Raw genomic sequence first — 10,617 nt, forward strand, 5'->3', positions numbered from 1 at the left:
AATCTTAGTTTAAAAAAAGTATTTTCAACGCGGTCCCCCTCCACTTGAGCTTTATCGACTAATATCCGTTTACTGAAACTGATGTATTTTTCTTTATTATTAGGTAATACATCAAGCCCATCTTCATCCGCATCAGCCATTTCTTTAATAAATAAATGACAATCGTAACCACTAAAATTATGAAAAAATATTGGAATAAAATTTTGAAGTTGAAAATTTAAATTACAATTTGTATGAGCGGGCCCACGGTACCTACCGCTTATGTGACAATGATCGCGAACCTTAACCTGATCTGAAGTGAAAGGATTTTGGCAAATAAAACAATTTTCAGCTGAATCGAAATTCCGTTGCTCATCGACCGTTAAAGGTAGCATTGGTTTTACGGATTTAAAGTATTTATTGTAAATAAATTTGACATCATCAATTAATTTAGAGATAAAAACTTGAGGTGCATCAGGTCCCGCATACGTTTCAAACTTATTGGAGTTGGAATCAATGGTGGAAACGATATAGTACGCGAAACTATACGGTTGATGCATCTCAATTTTTTTCCCCTATTTTACCCTATTTTTATAGCATGACATCATTTTTGCAACATTCTTATCGATTAATTCGGCATGCTGTGTTTGAAGATGAGTTTCGAGTGACGTAAGTGACGGTAAAAACTCACCGCAAACCTCGCATGCCTTACCTTTGTTCTTGGTAATTGAATGTGGTAGTGGTGTTGAGCCTCGACGGCGTTTAGTGGATGGTGGTGATGATGATGATGATGATGATGATGAAGAACCTCCCATCTCTAAATTCGATTGAGTTTCAATAGTTGATTGTGGCGGTGGTGCTTGAGTTGATGGTGGCGGTGATGTTTGAGTTGATGGTGGTGGCGGTGCTTGACGTTTGGATGTAATTGGTAATCCATGAAATAATCTTTGATGTTCATCCAATTTATCTCGCCTCGATAAACATTTTCCACACATCGAACAATCAAATTTGGATTGACCATGTTTACTTCGTACATGTCTGTCAAGATTACGTTTTAATGTAAAAGATGCTTGACAACGCTGGCAAATAAACATTTTAGAGTTTGTAAATTTCGGAAATATCAAAACACTTGGTATAAAAGTTTTAGATAAAATAGGTGAAACTACTACGATGTTATCGCAACCGCGAACGAATGGTATTTGCGTTCCAGTACGTGATGAGCATACTCTAATACTCAAATTACATAAATTAGTTTTGCTCGATCAAGGTCAAGTAAAGTCGAAGGTTTCGGTATGTGACAGTATACTTCAGATGCACTGTCCAACCGTTACCGACTAATGCCGAAACACTCCGATCGGAGTAATCGGCAGTTTAACCTGTTAATATTCAAATTACATAAATTATTATTGTTACATAAAACGCAAATTAAGCGGTTTTTATTAAATCACTAAGGTTAAGTAAAGTTCAATGCACTGTGGCAATCAGCACTGTGATTATTTGCGAACGTCCCCGCACCCCGGAGTAAAGGACCCCCCCCCCATAAAAAATAAGGCAACACTACGGTTGCGGTTAAAAAACGTTACAGCATCAGTGATCAGTCGGGAGAGATAAGGATTAAAATAAAAAATTAAAGATGTTTCGAGATTATTTATTTTTTAAAAACCATAAATTACATAAATTTAATAAGAAGCATTTATTATTATTACAGTTCAAATATTTTAATTAGCATGTAAGTGTGGTAGAGGAGTGTTATAGTTAACTGTTAAACAACAACAAATTATTAACCCTACGCTTTATCGATTTACGTATCCGCAACAGAATTTCTGGAGATTCTTTAAAATAATCTGCAGATGAATGTGTTTGTATATATTTCTTATACCATGTCTTCATCTGTAGTTGTTGTTCATCGATAGGACTAACATCAAATTCTTCATAGGTGAAGTCGGTTTCATGAACACCACAATAATTATTCATTACTTTACATGTAGGATCATAACATTCATTTTCCACTTTTACCCAGAAATGCATTATGGGTATGCGTAGCTCCTTATGTATCATGTAACCAAACAACATTTCCGGCTGATACCCCAATTTTCTTGCTTCATCACAAAACATTAAGGATGTTGGTAGACAGGCTCCAAAATAATGTTGCCTTATCAATTCTTGGGAAATTATATTGCTTAATAAAGAGAGTTTAATACGATCTGCACCTGTTAACACCATGATGAGATGCGTCAATGTCCATTTAGAGATGGGAGGTTCTTCATCATCATCATCATCATCATCATCACCACCATCCACTAAACGCCGTCGAGGCTCAACACCACTACCACATTCAATTACCAAGAACAAAGGTAAGGCATGCGAGGTTTGCGGTGAGTTTTTACCGTCACTTACGTCACTCGAAACTCATCTTCAAACACAGCATGCCGAATTAATCGATAAGAATGTTGCAAAAATGATGTCATGCTATAAAAATAGGGTAGTTTCCTATAAAATTAGTGGAGCTCAATCTGACGATGATATACCGTCATATCTATTGAAATGTCGTGAAACAGTTAATAAACTGATTGAACAACATCTCAATGAGAATGGTTCGATAAAAGCTCAGATTGAGTTATTAGCTAATTTTATTAAGTCCGGGTTTGATGATGATGGTAATGAGGAAGTCATAACGTCAGAGAAAAATTTTAATATCAAATTTAAAATTGTCACTTCATCTACTATGTTAAATGAGGTTTATGATGAGATGACTCGCGATATTTTAACTCAAAGCGAGGAGTTTCAGGAGCGTGGGTCTGGGTGGGCTTTCCACTCAATATCTTACCTCCTGTTAAACCTCAACAAATTTGAACCTATTCCCGGGTCATCATATATTCATTTACCTCATGAAATCGTTAATAAAAAGGCGTGCATCAATATTAAAAACTATGAAGATGATGCATGTCTAGCGTGGTGTTTGACGGCAACTCTTCATCCCGCGAAATATAGTCAAGACCGGACTGCGAGCTACCCTCATTATAGCCAAGTGCTTAATTTACAAGGGATTACATTCCCCATTAGTGTAAAAGATATTGTTAAAGTGGAAAAATTAAATAATTTAAGTATTAATGTTTATGAATTAGTTAAGGAATCAAAAAGTTATTCGGTGGAAGGACCAATTTATTTTACCAAACAAAGACGTGATATTCATATAAATTTACTTTATTTATATGAATCCGGGAAAGGTCATTTCGTTTTAATTAAAAATCTTTCGAGGCTAATATCAAACCAGTGTGTGAACCGTAACGGCTCTATACACCTTTGTGATGGCTGTTTAACACGATTTTCATCAGCTGAACATTTAACTGCGCATCAGATTAACGATTGTAATCATACAAAGACAGTTGTACCCTCCACAAATTTAAAATCAAAACCAAATTATTTCGGCTTATATACCCCTCAGAACATTTTAGAGTTTAACAACTATAAATTCACTCAGATGGCCCCTTTTGTCATATACGCTGACTTTGAATCGATTTTAAAACCGATCGATCATTGTGAACCACATTCCTCCAAGTCTTTCACGGAAAAAATTGAGATGCATCAACCGTATAGTTTCGCGTACTATATCGTTTCCACCATTGATTCCAACTCCAATAAGTTTGAAACGTATGCGGGACCTGATGCACCTCAAGTTTTTATCTCTAAATTAATTGATGATGTCAAATTTATTTACAATAAATACTTTAAATCCGTAAAACCAATGCTACCTTTAACGGTCGATGAGCAACGGAATTTCGATTCAGCTGAAAATTGTTTTATTTGCCAAAATCCTTTCACTTCAGATCAGGTTAAGGTTCGCGATCATTGTCACATAAGCGGTAGGTACCGTGGGCCCGCTCATACAAATTGTAATTTAAATTTTCAACTTCAAAATTTTATTCCAATATTTTTTCATAATTTTAGTGGTTACGATTGTCATTTATTTATTAAAGAAATGGCTGATGCGGATGAAGATGGGCTTGATGTATTACCTAATAATAAAGAAAAATACATCAGTTTCAGTAAACGGATATTAGTCGATAAAGCTCAAGTGGAGGGGGACCGCGTTGAAAATACTTTTTTTAAACTAAGATTTGTAGATTCATTTAGGTTTATGGCCTCATCATTAGATTCTTTAGCTGGTAACCTTGACGAATTTGATTTAATAAATATACGTAAATTCTTTCCACACAATGATCAGTTTAGATTATTGAGCAAGAAGGGAATATTCCCCTACGGTTATATGGATTCACTCGATAAATTAAACGTAACTTCATTGCCACCTAAAAACGCTTTTTTCAACAAACTATCATTTGAAGATATAACCGATGAGCAGTATTCCCATGCTCAAACTGTGTGGGAAAAATTTAATTGTCTAAATTTAAAAGATTATTCGGATTTGTATCTAAAAACTGATGTCCTTTTACTTGCTGATGTATTTGAAAAATTCAGACAAGTTTGCTTCAAAACCTACGATTTAGATCCCGCTCATTATTATACTGCCCCAGGACTTTCTTGGGATGCAATGTTGAAATTTACCAAAATTAAATTAGAATTATTAACGGATATAGATCAAGTCCATTTTATTAAGAAAGGTATCCGTGGAGGCATTTCCCAATGCTCCCTACGGTCCGCTAAAGCCAATAATAAATATATGGATGATTATAACCTCAATTTACCGTCAAACTTTTTAATGTATTGGGACGCTAATAATTTGTATGGGTGGGCGATGTCTCAATTTATGCCCGTTTCCAATTTTAAATGGCTGAGTGAAAATGACATACAAAAATTAGATTTTAATAATATACCCGATAATTCCGATTTTGGATATATTTTAGACGTAGATATTGAATACCCTGCAGCTTTGCATGATTTACACAACGATCTCCCGTTTTTAGCTGAGAATTTAATTGCCCCCATTAATCGATCTGAAAGTGAAAGGAGATTAATTCCAAATTTATTTGATAAGAAAAATTATGTGATCCATTATAGAAATTTGAAACAAGCTGTTGCTCACGGTCTTAAAGTTTGCAAAATTAATAGAGTTTTATCGTTCAGACAGTCTGCGTGGTTGAAATCTTACATCGATAAAAATACGGAATTACGTCAATCCGCAAAGAATGCGTTTGAAAAAGATTTTTTTAAATCGATGAATAATTCTGTATTCGGCAAGACAATGGAAAACGTCGATAAGCGAGTCGATGTAAGATTAGTGACCAGTTGGGATGATGTGCATACTGGTAAAGCCGCAGGTAGACCTCGTTTAGGAGCTCGGAGTTTAATAGCAAAATTAAATTTTAAAAGTATTAAAGTATTCACAGAAACGTTTTCGGCAATTCAAATGGATCGTCTTCATGTCGTTTACGATAAACCTCTATACGTTGGTTTTACTGTTTTAGAACTTTCAAAATTATTAATGTATGATTTTTATTATGATTTCTTAAAACCTAAATATGGCGAGGACGTTCGGTTGTGCTATATGGACACCGATAGTTTCACTGTATTAATTAATTCTGATGATATATATAGAGATGTGAAATTAAATTTAAATAAATTTGACACATCTAACTACAGTCCCGATAATCGGTTTGACATACCCTTGCAGAATAAAGCGGTTTTAGGTAAAATGAAAGATGAGAATTGTGGAAATATAATGGTCGAATTTGTTGGTTTGAGATCAAAGGTATATGCTAATAGGGTTGCTGATGGGCGGATTACCAAAAAATCCAAAGGCGTTAAGAAGGCTGTTGTTAAACATCACATCTCTTTTCAAAATTATTTAGATTGTCTAAATTCCAAATCGGTTTTATTTAAAAAACAAACATTATTTAGAAGTTTTAATCACAGTATATTTACTGTATTACAAAATAAATTGGTTCTTTCACCAAATGACTCCAAGCGATATATTTGTGATAATGGAATTAATACACTAGCTTGGGGTCATTATAGTATAACGTGTTAAGTAATGTTACTATAATTTTAAGTATATAATTATTAAGTTTGATAGTTTTATTGTACAATTTTAATACCTTTTGTAATTAGTATGTTACGGAGGTTCATAATATTTTTAATATTTAGATTATTTGATTTCATATAGATTAAGTATATTAAATAAATGTAATGTTATAAAAACTTATTTAAAAAAATGTATTTATTTTAATTTAAACAAATTGAAACAAGTGTTGGTGAGGTGCAATGAACTTTACTTAACTTCGGTAATTTAATAATAAAAACTGCTTAATTCGCATTTTATGTAGCAATAACACCTGTTATTTCTAGAAATTTTTTTTCAAGAAATCTGATATGTAATCTGATACCCTATTGTTCATACTTATGTATATTAATTGTTTTATAAAATTTATGTTTTACTTATGAAACGTAAAAAATTTCCGACCGATGACCCTGATGTTCATCTGTATGGATATATATTTTTTAAAATGTAATTGTATAATAAAAGTTATGTATATTTAAAAATTAAATAATAATAATAAATGTATTTCTTAAACACATCATTCTGTTGTTTGTATTTCACCTTCAATTCAATCCGCTTAAATTCAATTAAATAAGTAAGTTTTATATATTTCTTCATCTTTTAATATTAAATTGAAAAGATTTCGGTGGTTCATAATAAAATCAATGTAATCACTAAAATGTAAATTATCCAATACTTTCAATTTGTATGAAATGAAAGGTTCCTTAGATAAAATATCTCGCATAAATTGCAAACCAACGTGAAAATGGAAAAATGAAAAAGAACAATATTGTTATATAATTGGTTTATACAATATAAAAATTTTGTTTTATTATGTTTTTTATTAACAATTCTACATTTTTAAAAGTTTTTCATGTTACACATCGTCGTCAGGAAACGAGATGAGTTTCCTCTTTTTAACAATTCAACCCTTTCCTACATCTTCGTTGCTTTGTTGTTGTTGACTTTCAATTTAGTGATTCAGTGGTTTATTGCCTTTAAAGTACTTATATTTCACCTTGCAGCTATCAGTTCAAGTCGCGCAAAATTCAATTAAATAAGTCTGTATTATATAGTTCGTTAATTTATATTACCACTGAGCCACCGAAACCTTTTCCTTCTTTTACTTAAATGTATTTTTCACGTGCATAATTTTTGTTATTTTTATTCAACTGTCAATATAATTGAATTTGTAAAAAAGTATCATAACATTAAGGTTTTTAATTGAGACAGGTGTAACTTGACACCCCTGGCGACGTGATGCATCGGACTTTACTTAACCGTGGTAATTTAATGCTAATAAAAACTGCTGAATTTTCATTTTATAGAACAATAACACCTGTTATTTCTAATTTTTTTCTTTGCAATTGGACGTGTGAATTACATCATCCTTCTAGAAACTTCTATTGCCCATTTCCCCACTCCCCGTAATCTTTTTTTCAAGCATATAATTACATGTTCTTTATAATTTATTCAGTTTAGCAGCTATGTGCAAGCAAATAGGTTACGCTTATTATTAACCCACGAAATAATTGTTCAAAGAGCGAACCACCATGTCTCGTCATTAATCTTGTTTCAAGCATATAATTACATGTTCCTAATAATTTATTCAGTTTGGCAGCTATTTGTAAGCTAACAAGTTACGTTTTATTATTATTAATCTACGAAACAGTTGTTCAAGGAACGAACCATGTCTCGTCTAAGTCAATTGGGTCAGTATAATTTCCTACCGAAAAAGTCAATTTCTGAGCTTCAACCGGACACTCCATATCCAATTAAGTGCGTGAAACGTCTTAAAACGTGTTCTTGGCCGTCCGTGGTACTTACTTGAGTTGGAGGCTGGATTCATAATTTATTTACCAAGACGCACCGCTGAAGGTATTGCTGACGAGGAAATCATCGAACTCAGGAAAATGTGCATAATTTATAAGGGTGCAAAAGACATCGGTAAAACTCACCCAGTATATTTATTGGATTTCATCAAGAAACCTGAAACGTAAAAAATTTCCTACCGATGACCCTGATGTTCATCTGTATGTATATAAATTTCATAAACCATAATTGAATCATAAAATTTGTTTTAAAAATTAAATAATAAATGTATTAACATATAATTCTTGTTTATATTTTTCTACCAACCAAATTTTTTTTCCATGATTTTAAATTTTCGCACGCCATCTATCCCTCCCATCAGGTGAATTTAAATTTTAAAAATATAACAGAGCCATCTATCACCCATCAGGTGAATTTAAATTTTAAAAATATAACAGCGCCACCTATCACCCATCAGGTAAATTTAAATTTTAAAAATATAACAGAGCCATCTATCTAGCCCGATGGTTAGTAATTTCCGGCCCAACTTAAAAAGATGACAGCGCCATCTATCGTTCATCAGGTAAATTTTAAGCTGCGCCATCTATCAATCATCAGGTAAATTTTAAGCTGCGCCACCTATCTCTCATCAGGTAAACCAACCTTTTTTAGTTTAACTACACACCACCAGATGGCGCCACATGAATTTTGAATTTCAAATTTCCCACCAAATTTCCCGCGCTGTGACGTCACTTCCTGCGCATGCGCAGGGAGCACAGGGAGCAACTTCCGCTCCAGAACTCTCATTATTATACTACTAATGTGTTTATTCAAAATTGTAATAAATTGTTGACATTGATTTGTTGACATTTGTTGCATTGTTTATTCTTACTTTTACTTTCGTTTTAAACTAGGAGGATTGAATACAAAACTTAGATTTAGAATAAGAAATATCATTAAAAAATATCACTGGATATTTTTGGCGGTAAATTTAAATTCACGTTATTATTACATAAAACGAAATGTTCTACTTATTATTAACATTTATTTAGCATTTCGTCTATTTTAAACATACAAGTTAGGAGTGCGGGAAGTTACCCCCAATTTTTTGATTTTTAAATTTTTTATTGTTGTCCTAGATTGTTCTAGAGATGTTCTACATTGTTCCAAAGCGGCAAATTGAAAAAATAAAACTCCACGAGAAAACCGAAGAAACAGGTTTTTTGACTAGCCCCCCATTTTTGGAAAAGTGAAATTTTCTTTGTTGTTCTGGGTTGTTCTAGTTGTTCTAGTTATTGTTCTAGAAAATCAAAATTGTGGGATACAGCATTACGAAGTTATAACTAAAAATAGGTTTGGCCGCTGAAATGTCTGGTTGATTGCTGTGACCATAGCTTTTCTATCAATTCCATATTACAAATATATACCTATTATAGCTAACGCAATCTGGAACAGCTATTATTTTCACTAGAACAACTCTCTAAAGGGCACTTTACTCTTTGAAAATTAAAGTTTTTCGAAGTTTTAATAAGAATTAAAAAACATAGAACAATCAGAAATAACTCAAACTTTGCCGATTCAAATTGTTCTAGATGTGTTTTGCGTTCAACACGAACATTAATTTTGCAAAATCACATATTTTTTGTTGCTCTAAATTGTTCTTGTTGTTCTAGGTACTTAAAATGTTTATTTAATCACTGCGGTTTTAGTTCTTTTGAAGTTTCATATAATAATACTTTTTAAATACTAAAAAAATATAGAATAATCTGACCATCATAATTATCTAAAAATCACAAGTTTCACCTTTCTCTTTAAACTTATAATAGTAAAACAAAAGATGCGATTTAAGGTGTATTTATTTTGTATAAACTAATAAATTAATAAATAAACTAAACTAAGAAATAAAACAATAACTATTCGATCAGTATTACTATATTAGTACAATAATTTATTTTAAAGTAAACTATAACTAAATAAACTAAATTATGTAAATAAACTAATATCATGGAATAATACGGTTACATCACTTTGCTCAATTATAAACATATATGCACATTTAAGCATTTATTTCAGTAGCTTTTTCAACTTGTACGGATTCTTTTCGTAAGTCTTTAAATAATTTCCAATTGGCATTGTTGGGCACAAATGCCAGGTAGTGTCCTACATCATTCAAAGTTTGAGTACCTTCGTAACTGATGATACCTGCGGGGATATAAAATTTGTTGTGGAGTTACAAATTGCGTACGTAATCACTCAATTTTGTTTTATTGTTCTCTCCATTCGTTGTTTCTATAAACAGACCACATTTTTTTGCAATTGTTGCTTAGGGTTTGCATGTAGTTTTCTATTACTTGGTTTAGCTATGCATAGCCTAATATTGTTACGATGTCAATGTCGATTGGTAAAATTATGTTTTTATGGAAAGTAACGTTTAAACCATTATTGCAGTTTTTAATGCTACAATAACTAAATTCTTCTTTAAATCGTTGTGTGCAAAGAAACGTAATATTTGACACAACATTCACTATTATCAGGCCAGCAATATTCTGGTTTCCAAAATAATTTATGCCTGTTAATAGTTCAGCTCTTTTTTTATATGTTGCTTTACTAGAACCGGTTTTTAAAAATAATTTTAGGAAACTAAAGCAATATGTGCAAACATTCTCAACATGATTTCTAAATGAATAGCTAGTATCATCAGCTACGAAGGTACTCACTCTTTGAGTGATGTAGGATACTACACGGCATTTGTGCCCAACAATTAGTTATTATTTAATGATTTAAGAAAAAAATCCATACAGGTTGAAGAAGCAACAGAAATAAATGCACAA

At 32.2% G+C, this 10,617-nt stretch overlaps 1 protein-coding gene across 1 annotated transcript; it reads left to right on the forward strand.

The window, feature by feature from the left end:
- The first annotated feature begins 2,200 nt into the window (after positions 1-2,200).
- Positions 2,201-5,965, forward strand: LOC139429688 (uncharacterized). Its single transcript, XM_071195621.1, has one exon. The coding sequence runs from the start codon at positions 2,201-2,203 to the stop codon at positions 5,963-5,965; it is 3,765 nt and encodes a 1,254-aa protein (XP_071051722.1).
- The last annotated feature ends 4,652 nt before the right edge of the window (positions 5,966-10,617 follow it).

The sequence above is a fragment of the Onthophagus taurus genome, chromosome 4, assembly GCF_036711975.1.
Source record: "Onthophagus taurus isolate NC chromosome 4, IU_Otau_3.0, whole genome shotgun sequence".
NCBI classification, from domain to species: Eukaryota; Metazoa; Arthropoda; class Insecta; order Coleoptera; family Scarabaeidae; genus Onthophagus; species Onthophagus taurus.

Coding starts and splice junctions, on each gene's coding strand:
- LOC139429688 (XM_071195621.1), top strand. CDS start 2,201: ATGATGAGATGCGTCAATGTCCATTTAGAGATGGGAGGTTCTTCATCA.